This window comes from Apodemus sylvaticus, chromosome 13 (genome assembly GCF_947179515.1).
Source record: "Apodemus sylvaticus chromosome 13, mApoSyl1.1, whole genome shotgun sequence".
Taxonomy (NCBI): Eukaryota; Metazoa; Chordata; class Mammalia; order Rodentia; family Muridae; genus Apodemus; species Apodemus sylvaticus.
The window spans coordinates 92,681,492-92,699,127 of NC_067484.1; the positions used below are offsets into that span (position 1 = coordinate 92,681,492).

At 45.2% G+C, this 17,636-nt stretch overlaps 2 protein-coding genes across 2 annotated transcripts in view; both read right to left on the bottom strand.

Moving 5' to 3' along the window:
- Window positions 1-594: 594 nt before the first annotated feature.
- Cabyr (calcium binding tyrosine phosphorylation regulated) lies at window positions 595-12,955 on the bottom strand. Its single transcript, XM_052201472.1, has 5 exons — window positions 12,909-12,955; window positions 10,720-10,892; window positions 10,574-10,627; window positions 2,773-3,932; window positions 595-681 (listed from the first exon to the last, which is right to left on the bottom strand). The coding sequence occupies exons 2-4, from the start codon at window positions 10,865-10,867 to the stop codon at window positions 2,782-2,784; spliced, it is 1,353 nt and encodes a 450-aa protein (XP_052057432.1). The 5' UTR covers window positions 10,868-10,892; window positions 12,909-12,955; the 3' UTR covers window positions 595-681; window positions 2,773-2,781.
- A 4,183-nt stretch (window positions 12,956-17,138) lies between these two features.
- Window positions 17,139-17,636, bottom strand: part of Ttc39c (tetratricopeptide repeat domain 39C) — an 85,801-nt gene continuing 85,303 nt past the window's right edge. Inside the window, exon 14 of the mRNA XM_052155556.1 lies at window positions 17,139-17,502. Coding sequence (XP_052011516.1) covers window positions 17,413-17,502 — 90 coding nt within the window. The 3' untranslated portion in view covers window positions 17,139-17,412. The remainder of the gene's footprint in view (window positions 17,503-17,636) is intronic.

A 17,636-nucleotide genomic window follows, 5' to 3' on the forward strand; every position in this document is an offset into this window, starting at 1 on the left:
TATGAATACCCCAACCTCTAAGTGCTAAAGGCTCAAGTGTGTCACAGCCCACATGTCACAGTAGGAAGGGTTACCTACTCTTTTAAGGTTCTGCTCTGCGGACATGGGCAGTAGTCACAGTAATTTCGCCAGCAATACCATAACTTCCAAAGGGAGTACGTTTGTCACCAGATCCTGAACTCTTTTTAGCTACATCTTCTACTGGGAAAGCAACAGAAAGAAAGACTGGGCTTTGCGGTCTGGGGCCATCTTGTCCACTTGTAGGAGGACTAGCATTCTGGGGATTTGGGGCAGGTCTCTGGAATGTCTGATCTGCAGGAACAGCAATGGGCACTTGCACTGCAGCATATCTCTTCAAGGCATCTGGTTGTGACACAACAGCATGTCCAGGAAGAGGGTTCCAATCCTGCGCTTCCTGAACATTTGAGCCTACTAATATAAAAGGTGGGGCATTGGTCTTCTTGCTGTCATCCATCATCACATAAGTTGGAGAAGTGACTTTCGGTGGGTTCTGCAGAAACTGTGGCTCCTTAGGATTAGGTAAATACAGGGTTGCTTGGGGAAAAGGCCCGGGTGCAGGTGGCGGTGATGGGCGACTTTGTTGATTCATATCAGTTAGACAATAAAGTGTCCACATATTAGAATATGGTGGTGGTTGTCCTGCTTCGCTTGTTGCTAGTGCTATAAGAAAAAAATTGCAGGCATTAAAGGTTTGGTCTCTGTATCAGGCACTATGCACAGTCATGTCTTTTTAAATCTTTTTTTTTTAAACATATAAATAAGCAGTTGTAGTAGTATGTGCCATAAAGCATGCTATAGAGAGGACTGTGGAAATTGTGCCTGGTAATGTGAAGGAACAGATGACTCAGAACAGTTGGAAAGGGGTCACAGCAATGGCAGGGACAAGGCTGGTAAAGGAGCAATTGTATCCTCAGTTGCTGTTTCCAGACTCTTAACACTGTTTTGGTTCCTTGGGACACAGTATCACTGCAGGCCCAGGCTGGCCCTGAACTGAGGCAGTCTTCATGTCTCAGTCTTCCCATTCCTAACCAGAATCTTAAACTCTTTTTGGGGGCTGGGGGGCATTTCGAGACAGGGTTTCTTTGTGTAGCCCTGGCTGTCCTTGAACTCAGAAATCCACCTGCCTCTGCCTCCCAAGTGCTGGGATTAAAGGCATGCACCACACTGCCCAGCCAGAATCTTAAACTTTATATCTGGCTTTTTTTGTATAAGCAGAAGAAAGTCAACAGAACTTTTTACTTTACCAAAAACAACCAACCATGTGAAGCTATTAAAAACTCATGTCAGTAAATCTGCACAGCAGTTTGTCCCCCTAAACTCAGACATTAGATGCCACCGAGCGTGCATGGTCTCTTGACAGGCACCATCATCTCCCCTCTCCAAACTATTACCTCCGCTAGGACTCAGTCCCAGAAAGCACTCCTTCTAGCCAAAGCTAGGTATCGCCGTATGCCTCAGACAGCAAAAAGCTGCGGGCACTTTAATATAGAAGGCTTGAAAAGCCCTCTATTACCTTACAGCGAGGGAATCTTCGTGCTGAGAGTGGCTAACATGTGCCCGCTTCATGTTTTGAACTCTAAGCCTTTTCTGGTGCAGCCTTTTCTCTCCTCACAGAAAACGACTCTGCACAGATTAAATGAGACTTTCAATTGCTTCAAACAAGTTCAGTTTGTCTTCAAGCTTACTAAAAATGCAATCCGAATCTCCGGTCTCTCCAAACAGGAGAAGCTAGGATGGTAGTCTGGGTTTTCTTGGTAGCATGTCCACAGGATTAAGGACAGCTGTCCCTGAGTAACAGCTAAGTGCCTGAAAACAGTGAGTTGGCCGGAAGTGCGGCTCACATCCCGTCATGCCAGCCCCACGGGCTCTGTGCAGCCTCTGCCATTCCAGCTGCACTGAATCTGTCACACTGCCAGTCAGAATTTGATCGCTAAGCACCTGCTTTTGTAATATTTCTGATTTATTCTGGTTTGAGTCAGAGTTGAGAGCTTCTGCAACAGGAATGGGAGGCTTCAGACACCAGGAGAGAAGGGAGGGCCACTGCCGTGTCCAGCTAGGCAGACCAAGGGCCATAATGTGATGGAGACAGTGATGGGACTCATGTGGCAGGAGGAAAGTCAGCCGGAGGTGACCCGGCAGGAAAGCCTCTCGGCTTCAGTGTGGCTCTGCAGTGACTGACCTAAGGAGTGAGCCTGCCAGCTGCACCCACCATCGTGTTCACGAGGGCAGCCATTATTTCTGCTGCTTTCCTGTGTCACAGAAGCTCCGTCTATCTGTCCTCCATCCAACTATGGCGCCGCTCCCTCAGCTGCCGGAAGGTGCAAAGCAGGAAACAGCATCTGAGCCAGCGCCCCAGGCCTGATTGCACAGTTCTCCTGACTCTGCGAAAGCAGTCAGCCACACCACCATTTCTATCATGTTTAAATGCCACAGCCCAGATAAATGCAGTGTGCGGTGTTAACTCTTGCTCGAGGAACAACCTCAAAGTGCCATCCCATAACCATTTTGTAAACAGGCTTTAGAAGCCTGATGACAAATGTGCAAAATGAGTCAAGCTTTGACAACACCCCGTGGTTTCCATAATGGTAAAAATCTAAGCACAACAAAGCATTTAAGTAGGTTTGGCATTTAAAAAAACCTGAACATGGACTTTGGCCAGCGGGCAGGGGAGCAGAGCTGGGTGGACGGACACTAGACACAGGTGTCACCTGAAACTGTGTGAGTGTGCAAGTAAGTATCTAATTTTCTTACCTGACTTCATCAAACCTGTTGAAGTGCAGCTTCCCCATCTGCTTGCATTTCTGGTTCAGTAAGGCCTCCTGGCGCAGGAGGGAAGGGGTCACCAGATGAATGGGGTGCAGCGTTCCCCCCTGACTCCTCCTGGCCAGGATCATCAGGGTTTATGGTAACGGTCTCCACTTCAAGGTGCAGAGAATTTTCAGAGGCTACTTTGAGAAAGCCCTCTGCATCCAGGGGTTCTGCAGGTACCTCGGGCTGACCATCTAAGGCACTGTTGGAGAGCAGAACTGTAGCTTCTGCCTCCATATGTACTGAGGACTTGTGCTGGGAATTCTCCACCTGTACATTTTTCAGAGACTCTATAGATATTTTAGTCTTGGGTTCTACAGGTTTGGGACTACCTGGTGGTGACTGCTCAATTTCTTTAACACAAGCAACTTGATCAGTAAAAGGGATGACTATGTATCCCGGTATCTGCTCAACATAGACAACTCCTTCATTGACAGGCACATCGTTATATATGGATGATATACGACAGGCTGATGTAACCTGAGTGTCAGGAGCTTCGTCATAAGCAGGAGGTTCTTGTTCACCCTGCAAGGGGGCTGAGGAAGCCTTTGGTGGTTCAGCCTCAGAAATAGGACCCACAACTACCTGCGCAGCTGTTTGGCTCACAACCTGCACTTCTACCGTCTCTCCAGAACACACCAGAGGAGCAGACAGCACGACTTCTTCAGCAAACTCTGCACTCAGTACGTCCTGGGGAACAGCAGGCGTACTTGTTGCCACGTCCACCATTAAAACTTCAGAATAAGTACATGGAACATTACCTAACATCTGAGCAGCAAACTGAGCTGGGTCAGCCGGGACATAGGCATACTCGGCAGAGACAGGCGCTGGAGGTGGTGATGTGGGTGGGGTGGTCGTCTTGGGAGTAGTTGGTTTGTCACAAGGACCCCAAGCTCCTTCACTTGTCTCCTCAGGCTGTACCTCAGCATGAACTGATGGAAACTGAGTGGTTTTGTTGCTAAATAGTGGTCCAGCTACATTGTCCTCCTCCGTGTCTGTGGACTTCTCCATCCGTGTAGGCTCGCAGGAAACTGGAGGTGTTTTTATGGGTTCCTTGATACATTCTCTCTTCTCCACTGTCACTCCTTCTGCCCATTTCTCTACTAAAGTAACAGCCAAGAGAATTAATCAGCAAGGACTCCTCAAGATAGTTTAAATAAAGCAATGCAGTCTACCTAAACTATTCATTTCCTTAGAAACAAATGACTAACATATAGTGACAAAACTATGGTATTACTCTAAGCTGTCCAGCAAATGTTTAATTCAGTTCCTAGAAACGTCCTGGTCCAAAGTTCCACCAAAAAACAAAACACAAAAACAAAGCAAAAACCACTGAGGAGATGGCTCAGGAGATAAAGTTCTTACTGTGCAAGCAAGAGGACCTGGCCATGGGAGAGCTGGGCAGGATGGCTGGAATTCCACCTGAAATCCCAGCACTGGAGAAGCTGGAAGAGTGTGACCTAGCTAACAGGAACTGGCATGCCCAGGACTCAGGGGCCCTGCCTCAATAAATAATGTGGCATGCGAGCACTGTCAGTTGTGGGCCTCCACATGGGCACGCCCACACAGAACCACAAGCGAGCAAAGAAAAACGAGAGGCTAATGTGGGAAGTAAATTATTCCACATTTCCAGCTGATGTCCTAAACATGCACATGCATTCCTTCACTTAAGAAAAACAGTTTGCAAAGTTTAGCACTGAGCTGGCCATCTACACCACAGCCGACAAGAAGGCATCATATATTCTAACTTGAAAATGGCCATATTTGCTGATGTGGTAGAATGCAGCCAAAATCATCCTGACCCAGATAAGAAGAAAAATCCCTAGGTCCGAGGGGGAAGCCCTGGGACACTGGAGCCTGAACAAAACCCGAGGCAGCTGGTGACTTGCAGATGGCCCTGGAGGTCCCATTTTGAGGATCCGTGCACCCGCCTGCCTGTCTGCTGTGGCTGGGCCTCCCTCAGGACCCCCACACCTACTTTTAGACTTTTCCCTTCAGAAATTACAGAGTCTACAGGGAAAGTAGATTCTGCTCTTATGACAAGCATTTACTTCAGGGCAAAGGTTTGGAAACCATGTTGGTGGCACAGGCCAAGGAACCCAGCACTTGGGAGGCAGAGGCAGGAGGACTACCATGAGTTCAAATCAGCTCTAGCTATAAGGCCTTAAGACCCTACTCTCAAAACCAGAAATGCTTTCAGGGTTCACGCTGCTTTCTAGAGGAAGGTGTCTTCATTAACTCCTTCCACAGGAGCTGTCTGATTCTGGACATAGATGGCCACACCAAATGTGCTGAGAACGGTTAATACAGACGTTGAGAGTTCAAGGCTGGAGAGAGCTCAGCAGTCAAGAGCACTTACTGCTTGCTCTTCAGAGGACCCAAGTTCTGTTCCCAGACACTCAAAACTCCAGCTCCAGCAGATCTAACACCTTTGGGCACCTGTACACACATGTGTTGTGTATGCACACATACAATATTTTAAATGATAATAAAAGTTTTAAAAGTCTTCAGAGGTCAGAAATATTAAGAAGGTGATCTGAATAAGCCTAACTTGGTAGTTACTTTTGTGTTTACGATACATAGAGGGTATCAGTCCTGAGTTTGTAATGACTGACAAGTACTTTTCTGAAGGCCTCAAAGAAAAGATGGAGATGAGGTAGAATTCCAAGAAAAGGACCATCCTAACAGCAAACAGTGCTCACGCCATTCTAAAGACACTGAGTTCCAGGGAATGGGAAGATGAGAGCAGTGACCCTGGGCTCTCTGTCCACTTATTTTCTTCGTTCAAATGTGCGTGGAATTCTGAAGTCACTGGCAAGATGATTAAGTATGTCTGGTTTCAAATGCCTATCAGAAATAGTTTTCTTTCTAGAAAAAATCCCAGAAAGAAATTTCAACAGGCAAATGATACAGGCCAAGAATGTTTCTACCCCGATGCTCTCGGCCCAGACTGGGAACATGCTGTGGTGCTGCTGGGCAGGTGGATTAACCATGATCACTGGGAGTAGCTTTGAAGAACAAAACATCTTCACTGACTCATCATTCTTCGTGAAACACATGCTCGCATCTGATCTGAGACAGAGTAGAGAATAGCAGCTCGCTCCTGCACACACACCAACTTCTAACACCTCATGTTGGCTTTAAGCTGATCTTGCTTCACTGAAGAGACTGAAAGAACAGAGTAAGGCTTGACTGAGTCTTCCAAGAATGGGTCATTTTCATATCCTACAAGTGATGTCCAAGGCCTGAGAAGGCATCTATCGTTGGGATCAACCCACAATGTATGTAGGATTATTATAGGTGCCTCACTCCACATTGAAACCGAGTATTCACACAAGGCAAGTTGTACTTTGATGAAAGACAAAATGTCAGCTGTGAACGTGATATTTTTTTTGTGTGGAAAACTGGCCCATCATATGGCCAGATTTCCTCACATTTGTCATAGGAATAGCAGAGAATTAACCAGTCAGAAGACTGAGAGCTTCCTTCAGGAGAGGAAGTATTCCACTACACGGGAGGAACAAGATCGGTGGATTCATCTAGTAAGAAGCCATTTGAGGTAACAAGCTAAGGAAGACAAGAGAGTAATCCCAGACAGACAGCCATGGTCTGACAAGGTAATCCCAGACAGACAGCCATGGTCTGACAAGGTAATCCCAGACAGACAGCCATGTTCTGACAAGGCAATACAAGACAGACAGCCATGGTCTGGCAAGGTAATACCAGACACTCAGCCATGTTCTAGTCCTAATTTCACATTCCCGTATGGTCTCCCCAGTAACAGGAATGGCAGTTGCTATTTTACTTCCTAAAGGGCAGTCTGTTTTTGTGAGTTTGCTCCCAGGATTATCCACGTACTATGCCTATCTCATTGATATCTGTAGTTATTTGAAGAGATAAACAACTATATCTCTTGTTCTTTAATTTTATCAAAAGTATGGCTGGCCTACAATTATTTTAAGCTGTTAATCCAAATTTTAAAGTTGGAGATGCAAAAACATTAATCTACACATCGCAAAGTCCACATGTTTGAGTGCACCTGCTAAAATGCCTTGTGGATCAGCTCTTCAGTCAATACGTTAGTCTCAGAATGCTATCACATAGCTGCCTCCCCCATAAAAGCTCGCTGTCTCCCATTACGACATGTGGAAAGCCTACACAGGATAAGCATGCACACTCAGTATTTTCAAATAAAAGCACAATAGCCTCGACTGAGAAACCAGGATCATGGGTAGACACAAGGCAAGTTGTATGAGAAATGTTCTCATACATTGGTGTGAATATGTGGCTAAGAGTGCATGAAAGTCCCACACTAATAATGTCATCAGGTGTTTGCAATTGTAGCTAGACTAGACAATGCAATATCCTAGAAATATAAACACCTCATTTTCTGTCCTTCCAAAATGTCCATGTTTCCTATTTTATTTCCTGTTTTGCACGTCTTTTACAACAGAGCCAAATCATGATATATGCATTTTCTTAGATCTGATTCCCTAATTTTTCAAGTTGCTATTATCTTTGACTCATAAAAATGATGTGTTTTGGACATAACAGGTCACCAACCCTGATGACTACCTGAGTTCAGTCTCCAGGACCCACATGATCAAAGAAAACTGACTCGCCAAAGTTGTCCTACACATGTGTATCATAGCATACACATGCATGCAACACAAATTGTGTGTGTGTGTTTAAAAATTTTAAAACCTAAGGTTTAATTAATGGCCTGCTGAAGAGATAGCTCTTTTAATATCTCTTGATTAATAGAACTCATTTCTGTATCAGAAAATCTGGGCTCAGGTCCCAACATCTGCAAGGTGGATCACATCTTCCTATAATTCAAGTTCCAGGGAACCAGCACCTTTTTCTGACTTTTGCAGAAGGTGGATTTGTATGTGCATCAGTACATATGTGCAAGAAAACACTCAAGCACATAAATCTTCAAAAAGCAGCATTTTTAAAAATGGCGGTTTGAATGTGGCTGATAGTGCAGCTGCCTCCCACGGTGGCTGGAATCAGTTTACCTCTTCACAAAATTCTGTGAGAAGCTTTTCCTCACCATTCTTTTAGATGCATTCTTTACCACTACCTCCCTTCTCTTTAAACACATAATAATCCAGATGTTTCATTGTATGGATTCTGACTTCTTACAGCTCAGCGTTTTTGTTGCTATTCTGTCAACTCAGCTTCACGTCACTAAGTTCAATTTAGACATTTACAGATAGTGAAGAGCAGCTTTCTCTAAGTATACACATGCTTCTGTGCCACAGTGCCTACGATATGGAGGAAACTACTGTTTCACAAAAAATCCACTCAAACAGATTTGCAGCACAAAGTATGACCGAACATATATACTCTTGTAGATTGGACTTACAGGAAAGAATGGTGGGTATGTCTTATTTTCTTTTGGACAGCGATTTTTCTCCTGACATTTATGCTTACATTGACATGTCTTTATAAAAATTCAACTCTACTTCATTAAAGTTTATACATCTTGAGGATTCTGCATCAGAAATGCCTAGAAGCTAATATATAAGATTTTGAGGTTTTTTTTTAAAAAAAACAAGTTATTTTAAAAATAACTGCATAACTCATTAGTAGAGACTAATCTGACAACCAGGAATTTGATAGATTCTGAGACTTTGAGCCAATCTGTGGTAGTTTTCATTTTAGATTTTGGAGCATGGTCCCTCCCCACCCTCCTTTCTAAGATTTAAAATCTTCTGCACTGGAAATGCTGATGTTTAAGACAACAACAATGCACTGGCTGGTTTTGTGTGTCAACTTGACACAGGCTAGAGCTATCACAGAGAAAGGAGCTTCAGTTGGGGAAGTGCCTCCATGAGATCCAGCTGTGGGGCATTTTCTCAATTAGTGATCAAGTGGGGAGGGCCCCTTGTAGGTGGTACCACCTTTGGGCTGGTGCTCTTGGGTTCTATAAGAGAGCAGGCTGAGCAAACCAGGGGAAGCAAGCCAGTAAGAAACATCCCTCCATGGCCTCTGCATCAGCTCCTGTTTCCTGACCTGCTTGAGTTCCATCCTGACTTCCTTTAGTAATGAACTGCAACGTGGAAAGTTCTGTAGGAGTTTGGAAGACAATGTTAAGAACAGTGCAAAAGATGGAGGCCTGGCTTGTGAAATTTCAGAGGGAAGATTAAAGACTCTTACAGTGGCCATGTTTTGATTGTGAAGATTCTGTGGTTTTGGTTAGCTGGGGCTGAAGAATCAGCTGTGAGTAACAAGATACCAGAACCACTAGAGCAAACCTTTGTGTTACTGGGACTATTGATGCTGGTTAGCTGGAGCTAAGAAATTAGCAGTGATTAAGAAGAGACCAGCATCACTGAGATGAAATCTTCTTGGAAGTGTTTTCTGAGAGCACAGAGAGTGTGTTCCAGAGATAGCCACAGTTGTATTTTGTGCTGTGGCTGGACTTGGTACTGTGTAAGAGTCACCCAGATGGTACTGGTTTTGAAGGCACGAAGCGGTCATGAAGAACAGCTGAGACTCTTGGCACAGTGAGAGGCCACGGAAGGCCATTGGTGAAGGTGCAGCCTCAGTTGCAATTGATGGCCCAGGATTTGAAGGGGTCATCCATAGGAACAGAGGCTTGTTACCGTGAAGAGGAGCCTATGAGAGGCTATTGATGAAGCCTAATTACAGTAGAAATCAGCAGTGTTTTGGAGATGCTAGTGCCATGCAATGACCACCAAGAACAGCAACAGCTGTGGAGTACAGGCAGCTGGAGCCTAGAAGACAAGCTGTGTGCTACAAAGGGCAGAGCTGGAGAAGTGACTCAAGCCCTTGGAGGAGCCTGGAAGATCGTGAGTTGGATCCCAGACATTGAACCACTGGAGTTTGACTCAAGCCCTTGGAGGAGCCTGGAAGATCGTGAGTTGGATCCCAGACATTGAACCACTGGAGTTTGAGTTTTGCTTTTGGTTGTGACTGTGCCCTGATGTTTCCCTCTTGAAGGAAGAAAGTATTTTAGTGGAGCCCACAGTTAAGAGACTGAATTTTTAAAAGACTTTGAATTTTAAAGATACTGGACATTTTAAAGTGATTGAACTTTTAATATGTAAAGACTGTGGGATTTTTAAAGTAATTTAGATCTTGGGGATGAATAAGAAAGTAAGGGTTGCGGCTTTATAGTGATGTTTGTGTGTCAAGTTGACAAGAGGTCAATTGTACTGGCTGGTTTTGTGTGTCAACTTGACACAGGCTGGAGCTATCACAAAGAAAGGAGCTTCAGTTGGGGAAATGCCTCCATGAGATCCAGCTGTGGGGCATTTTCTCAATTAGTTATTAAGTGGGGAGGGCCCCTTGTGGGTGGTACCATCCCTGGGCTGGTAATCTTGGATTCTATAAGAGAGAGCAGGCTGAGCAAGCCAGGGGAAGCAAGCCAGTAAGAAACATCCCCCCCCCCTCCCATGGCCTCTGCATCAGCTCCTGCTTCCTGACCTGCTTGAGTTCCAGTCCTGACTTCCTTTAGTGATAAACTGCAACGTGGAAGTGTAAGCTCAATAAACCCTTTCCTCCCCAACTTGCTTCTTGGTCATGATGTTTGTGCAGGAATAGAAACCGTGACTAAGACAAACAATAACAAAAACCTACCTAGTTTAGTTAAAATGCAAAGCACAGCATGGTTACTTCACAGGAGACACCAGTGTGGCAACCAAAGATGCAGTGGTAATGTTACCAAGGGTGTGGCTGACCCCACCAGAACGATCACCTCTGTGGCACTTACCTTTCATCTGGTGAAACTGTTTAATGAGATCTTTTATATCCAGAGACGAATTCCCTGAAGGAATAAGCACAGGAAGTCAAACAGAGATGGTTTTCAACTTAAGATGATTCCAAAGCAACGAATATAGAATCTAAAGCAATACAAACCTTCTCTAAATACAATGAGTTCTTTAAAATAAACAGCTGCAAACTGGGTGATGTTTGTTGGATTGGTTTTGAGAATGGCTCTGCTAACTCCCTCAAGCAGAGTCTTGAGGCCATAGGGTACAACAAGTCTGGGCTTTGAAGAAATCATTTTGGCAGGATGTCTGTAATTTCAACTATAATGAAGAGAAACAAAGTCTTACACTGTACATTAGATTTATTGAATTTTCTTATTTAATTGTTTCTAAAACCAAATCTATTAACATTATTAGCTTTACTTATAATCTTTAGGTATTTATTCTAGTAACATACAAAATAAAGCCCACTACCAACTGCTTACTCTGCACAAGTGATCTAGCACTCATTAAGAAGCTGGTAGGTGGGCCTCGGACACGACTCAAGTGTTTCCTACAGACCTGAGAACCTGAATTTAATGGCTGAATCCCACAAGGTAGCAGGACAGAACTAACTCCAGAGGCTGGAGTTCCTTTAACCTGCACACATGTGGCATGCACGCACATGTACATACAAGCACATACACCCACACCTTCATGCACACACATACACACACAGGCACACACTTTAAATCAGTAGAAAAAGCTTTGCCAGATCACCATAATACTTTAATATGTTTTAGGTTCAAATAAAACATATAAAATTCAATTATCATTTCCAGAAAGATAAATTAAGCACATATATTTCCAAATGATGTCCATACAGGCTCTAATATTGTATAGTGTTGCAAAACGATTTCTACCAGAAAATCTGTGGTACTGTGCCACACACGTAATCTATAGTCAAATTACCCGTGGCTTTCTTCTCCATTTTCCCCCTTTTCTCCTACCTTGCTCACTTTTTTTCCTTAGACTCTGCTGGCCTGGACTCTTCATAGACTGGCTGGCCTAGAACTCGAGAGATCCACTTGCCAGTGCCTCCTGAGTACTGGTACTGAGTGCTATATAATCCACTAGGGGTGGCCCAGCCTTTGACATTTGGTTATATTATTCACAGACATGTTGGGCTGCATTTATAGCTATCCTGGGACACAGGCTGCAGACTGCACACCCCTAGACCTATAGAATTCTCATAGGAATAGAGTTTGTCAGCTCTACACTGTGTGCGTGCTCTCGGAAGCATTACCAAAGCTTGCAAACAGGTAAGGAGCCGTCTCTTCAGTAAGGAAAATTCACAGTGCTGCAGTCTTTCACTTTGAGTATGGGCATTAAATTGGGTCCTGAGCTACCAAGGAGCTCATATAGGAAACAGGTGTTTAAATGATCAGACTTCGAGTTTTAGAAATATCAGTTGCTTAGAGAATCTTGGCTGTTCTAGGCACCGACAGCCTTCAAAATGCTTCTCACGGACCCTTATAGAGCAGACTGCTCTGTCAGTGAACCAGGTCCTAACACCCTGGAAGTAGCATGGGGCTAAGTGGAATGATTTAGTTATAGCAATTATATAAAGGGCCAGCTTCCAATAAAAGCACAATATGCCGCAGCAAAATGTTGATTATTTAAAAGTACCTTTCACCTTTTTACCAAAGGCTAGGCCAAAATATTGATCCAAGGAAACCCTTTGAGACTATAATGTTTAATTCCTTACTCGTCTGGTGCATTGCTGAATTACGTCATCTTTTGGGGGAAATGCAGCTTCACACCCACATGCTAAATGACCGTGATATGCATACATACATATACATACATATACAGCGCCCTCTCCTTGGCTAATTAGTGCTACCAACTATGCAGCAGCAGAGGGATGTTGCTAGAATCAGGTTTCAGTTTAGGAACACTTGAAAGCTTCACTTGATGCTGACTGTCCCTAAGAACTTTGACTGCGAAATGGTGGTGGCATCAGACATACTGCACCAACCCAGCTGACGGAGGGCTGTTCAAAGGTAATAGCTTTGTTGCTTAGTTTTTCAAAAACCTTTGCTATGAGAGAGCTTTTTAGAAAGGCACACCCTCTGGAATGTGCCCTCTGACACAGCCTAGGTGGGATGCAGCCGATTTCTGCCCGCGGACGACAGTGGGAACTACGGGGGGCCATCTAAGGCGCCATCCGGGCTATGGTAGACAGAGGACGCCAGATTCCCGCCCGACCGCTGTCTCCCCCTCCGAGCGGCCTGCTGCCGCTCTCGGTCCGCCGCCTTCCGGGGCTCAGCCGGCGCCGTTCCGCCAGGCTAGGCCCACCTTCTCTCCGGCTTCGATAAAGCTTCCTCTTTGCCCCCTTGCCGGCGGCTCCTGTGAGAGAGCGCGCAGCCCGCCGACTATTTATACCCATGTACACGTCACGCGTGCGTCACAGAGCCCCGCCCCTCAGCCGACCCAGCCAATAGGGAGCCGGAGAGGACAAAGGCTGGGATGGAATGAGTCAGAGAACCGAGCTTTTCCTTTTGCCCCTCCTTCAAGGTAGAAAGACGTTTCGAAGGCCTGGCTGATTGCTGGACCAGTGGCTGTGGATGCAGCTCAGTCTGCAGAGCCTGCCTAACATTCATGAGGCCCTGGACTCAGTCCTCAGCACCTCAGAAGACAGGACCCGGAGGTGCTGGACTCTAAACCTAACCCTAGGAAGTTGAGGCAGGAGGACATGATGAATTCCAGTCAGCCTGTCTTAAGGAACAGAACAAACACTGGTGTGTGGGGACGAGAAACTACATTTATAGCTGGCAATCTTGACACCGCTGTCTCCTTTCCCTGCAACTCCTTTGTATGGACTTTCTTGAGTCTTTGCAAAGAATCGGAATTAGGTAGAGCGCAGGGCTGTTCCTCTTGAGAAGTAGGAGTGGCAGCCTCTCTCTCTCTCTCTCTCTCTCTCTCTCTCTCTCTCTCTCTCTCTCTCTCTCTCTCTCTGTCTCTCTCTCTGAACAAGCACCATCTCACACCCAAGCGTGATTTACTGTACTGGGGGTGTTTTCTCTTGCACGCTGTCCTAAGGGGGCTGCATCTGATCTGAACCAGCTTCCCACCCTGTTGTTTCCGCTGCCCTGTTCTCTTTCTGCATCTCCTAGCCCTAGCTTCTGCCACATTTTCTTGCAGTGATCTCGATGCGTTTTCCTTTATGCACTGGAGTTCCCTGGAAAGGTCTGTGCTGAAGATTCTGCAGACTCACGGATTAGAACTTCATGACTGAGAAGCGCACTGCACATCAAAGGTCACAACTATCTCAGGCTTTCTTTAGTCGCCTTACTAGCTCTTCTATGTGACTTAACTTTCTTTTGGGTGTGGGGTAAAACATGGAATGTATTAAAGCAGCCATGGAGTTTTCTAATATGTTAACCATTCCAGTCTGCAGAATACTTACCTGATAGCCCCACCAAAGTATCCGGCAAATGCATCAGTCTGCAGTTGCTCTCTGTGTTGTAACTGTAAAAGCACCTGTCACTACTTCTATGGTGGCATATGTAATTACATGTAATCTGGACATAGTCACTCATATTTGGTTCCAAATAAACCTTCCTACTGTCTTTGTGGCAAGAACTGTTTAACTCCCACCCAAGTGAGCAAGACTGCAAGACAGTCTTCACATGTCTTCATAGAAAAAGGCCACATTTTGGTTGTTTGCCACTGTGATTTGCTTAAGAAGAAAATCAACTACAAAGGGCTACACAACATTTGTGTGTGTGTGTGCACTCATGTGTTAAAATGCAGGCTTTGTTGAATTTTAGTGGGCAGAAATAGAACAAGTGCAAACTAAGTGATGAATTGGTTTATAAATTTGTGACAATTCTATTCTGTGGCACTGAAAGTTATAATTCTTTACCCATAAAACTTTTCTACCATGTGTTAAAATAAACCCTGGGGGGTACAATGCACAGAGGGGGGCTTCCCCATCAGAAGAGAAGGGGCAGGTGGAATGGGGAGAGGGCTTGTGTAAGGGGAGGGGACTGGAAGTAGAGGAAGGGCTGATATTGGGTGGTAAAGTGGCTAAATAAATTTAAATTAAAAATAAAGATACCTAACTTCATAAAGATAAAAACAGCCAGAAAAGTATATTACTTTGTCATCAAGACTTCAAGTCTGCCAAATTATACAAATGTGTTTAGCATACATAAAATATCTCTCATCAAAGGTACAACCCAATACAAAATATTTGACATTTACAAACTGGAAAAGCCCACTGCAGAGCCTGTGGCATAGAGCAGTTTGAAACTGGAAATCTCAGTGGCAGAAATATGGACAACCCTTAATCTATAAATAATTTAATTTGAAAGCATGAGAATTTATGCAACCTTTGAATATGGAATAATAGCTTAAAAGGTTTTGAACTAAAAATTCAAACAAGAAAAACTAAAACAAAACCTTGATGACTCAGAAGGTTCTGTGACCCTGACAGAAGGAAGAAGAGAATACAGGGGCAGCAGCCGTAGGCTCCACACTGACGACAGCCAGGCTTCTCTCCAGTTACAAGGCTTCCAGTTTCAGACCCCCTGAACGTCTCGGATGGACACTCAGCCACAGACCGCAGGGCTGTCGCCTTCTGTGTCTTATAATATCTTAACTCCATACACAGTCCACATCAGGAAGTCAGTGTGAATAGTCTAATTGAAATGGCTGGCACGGGGCTACGGGACAGATGATGGTGCAGCAGACAGTGTTAGCGAGGAGGAACTTCAGTCAAGGACACCACTTTCCTAAAACAAGATTAAAATGTGTAGGGCTTGAGAAGCCCGGCCTCCTGTATAAGGACTCCAGCACTAACGGACTCCCCATCCTTCAACACCAAAGCAGGGCACCTGTCTCGTCACAGCAGATTAAAGAAGATGAGGTGACAATATTCTAGCTGTTTGTCCTGTTTCAGTTCTTAAGTGTGAAAATGCTGATACCACACAAGCTTGTGGTTCAGACAGTAGGATACACAAATGAATTACACTCTAAAGGAAAGTTCAGTGAAAATGTAGAAACCTAAAGATGACAGCCAAATTATGGCAAGGACTCTTAAAAGTGACCAAGGTGTTTACTCAAAACCACAGCTGTGGAGCGCTGAGCATGAACACCACCCAACCACCAGCAAAACCCAGCAATAAAGGAAGAGAGCGTAACAGAGAATTCTCTTTAATAGTCAACGACCTGAGAGGGAATGGTGAGATTCTGGCCACACACAACCCTGCGGATACTTCGGCACCAAAACGTAGCAGGTACAAACCACACTCCCAGAACTACAGCCTTCGCCAGATGTCTGTTAGAGCAGTGGCGCTCCCTGACCCTTCCTATCCGGCCCTTTAATACAGTTCATATTATGCTGACCCCCAAACGAAAAATTATCCTGTTGCTACTTCATAACTGTGATTTTGCTTTGTAATAAATCACAATATAAATATTGGATATGCAGGATGTCTTTTATGTGTCCCCTGTGAAAGGGTCACTCCACCCAACCCTAAAGGGGTGGCGGCCCACAGCTGTGTTAATGTCAAAGCTGATCAGCAGGTAACTGTTGCAGCAGAACTAAAATACAGGTGCAGATTTGGTTCCTGGTAGGACCGGCAGCAGGGACATGCTTGTGGACTTATCTTCTCTGCTCCTGTTTTGTCTCCATTTTGAGAACCTTTGCAGACAACTTAGGGGTGTGTGTGTGTGTGTGTGTGTGTGTGTGTGTGTGTGTGTGTATTCATGCAGAGGCTGGAGGTCAGGGCCGGGTCTTCCTCCGTCACCTTACCTTACAGTTTTGAGGCAGAGTTTCTCACTAGCTTGCCAGTGAACACTCAGGGTGAGGAGGAGCTCAAGGGATCCTCTTTTTTTTTTTCTTCAAGACAGGGTTTCTCTGTGTAGCCCTGGCTGTCCTGGAACTCACTCTGTAGACCAGGCTGGCCTCGAACTCAGAAATCCGGCTGCCTCTGCCTCCCAGTGCCACCACGGTCCGGCTATGGTTTGTTTTTATGTGGGTACTGGGGATAGGAACAAGGAGGCCCTATGCGTGTGTGGCAGGCCCTGTACCGGCCTCCCGCCCCTGGGCACGAATACTGTTGATGAGGAAACTTATGCTGCATAGCATCTGATCTCTATACATCAAGCATGGAGTTCTGGGTTAGTTATATGTTTTATATACACGTTTTATATAAAAATAGTATTCAGTTCCTGGTCCTGAGGTCTGCGTTCTAGTCAGTCCCAGGAAACGTGAGCAGCTGGAGCACGGCAGCCGCCATTGCTGTACCTGAGTCTCGCTGTGCGTAAAAGAAGGAGAATTTTTTTCAGAGATCCTGCTTGCCTCTGCCTCCTGTGCCACCACACCCAGCCGAGAACGTTTCCGCTGTACTTGTTATAGAAACATTCCCAGTATAAAGCAGAACACTAGAAACGTCTTCAACTTTTAACTAAACACAAGAGGCATGCTGTGTGTGGTGGTGGTTCTAATTTCCGGGTATAGCTTTCACTGAGCCCACTCTGACCTATGCTTAATGTAGGCGCTCCTGCAAGGTCACAGGGTGAATATTTAGTTTGATTTTATTTAAAAATAATAAATCACAAAACTAAAGTGTTTGAACAAGGTCACTTGACCCTCGCCCAGGCCGGTCACTGTTACTGTTACGGGCATCTTTATTACTCATAGCTACATGTTTAAAAGAGGAATCTTTAGTACGTCAGCCACACCAGGAACCCATCCCTGGCACAGGTGGTCTTCAGAAGAAAGGCTGATCTTCAAGAGTTTTCTCCTCGGCTTTCATAGTGCCCCTCTGATGGAGGGGCCGCTCGGAGGTTGTCACTGAGGGACGAGTTCCCTTAGGGAGGCCAGAGCAGCGTGGATGCGAACATGCAATCTGTTTTCAAAGTCGTAGCCAGAAAAATCCTCCTAAAAGGACCAGACAAAGATGTTGTGCACTGTGAGGTAAACTTGTCCCCAGGGTGCCACAGGATCACACGCACTACATTTCACACCCATAGAATGGTTCCCTGCCTCCTATAGGGGCTTCATGTCCAGCTGAT

Excerpts from the sequence above, each read along its gene's own strand:
- Cabyr (XM_052201472.1), bottom strand. The coding sequence starts at position 10,867 with ATGATTTCTTCAAAGCCCAGACTTGTTGTACCCTATGGCCTCAAGACT. Across the intron at positions 10,628-10,719 it reads ACTCATTGTATTTAGAGAAG|GGAATTCGTCTCTGGATATA; the intron begins GTTTGTATTGCT and ends TTATTCCTTCAG. Across the intron at positions 3,933-10,573 it reads ACAGTTTCACCAGATGAAAG|TAGAGAAATGGGCAGAAGGA; the intron begins GTAAGTGCCACA and ends CTGTTACTTTAG.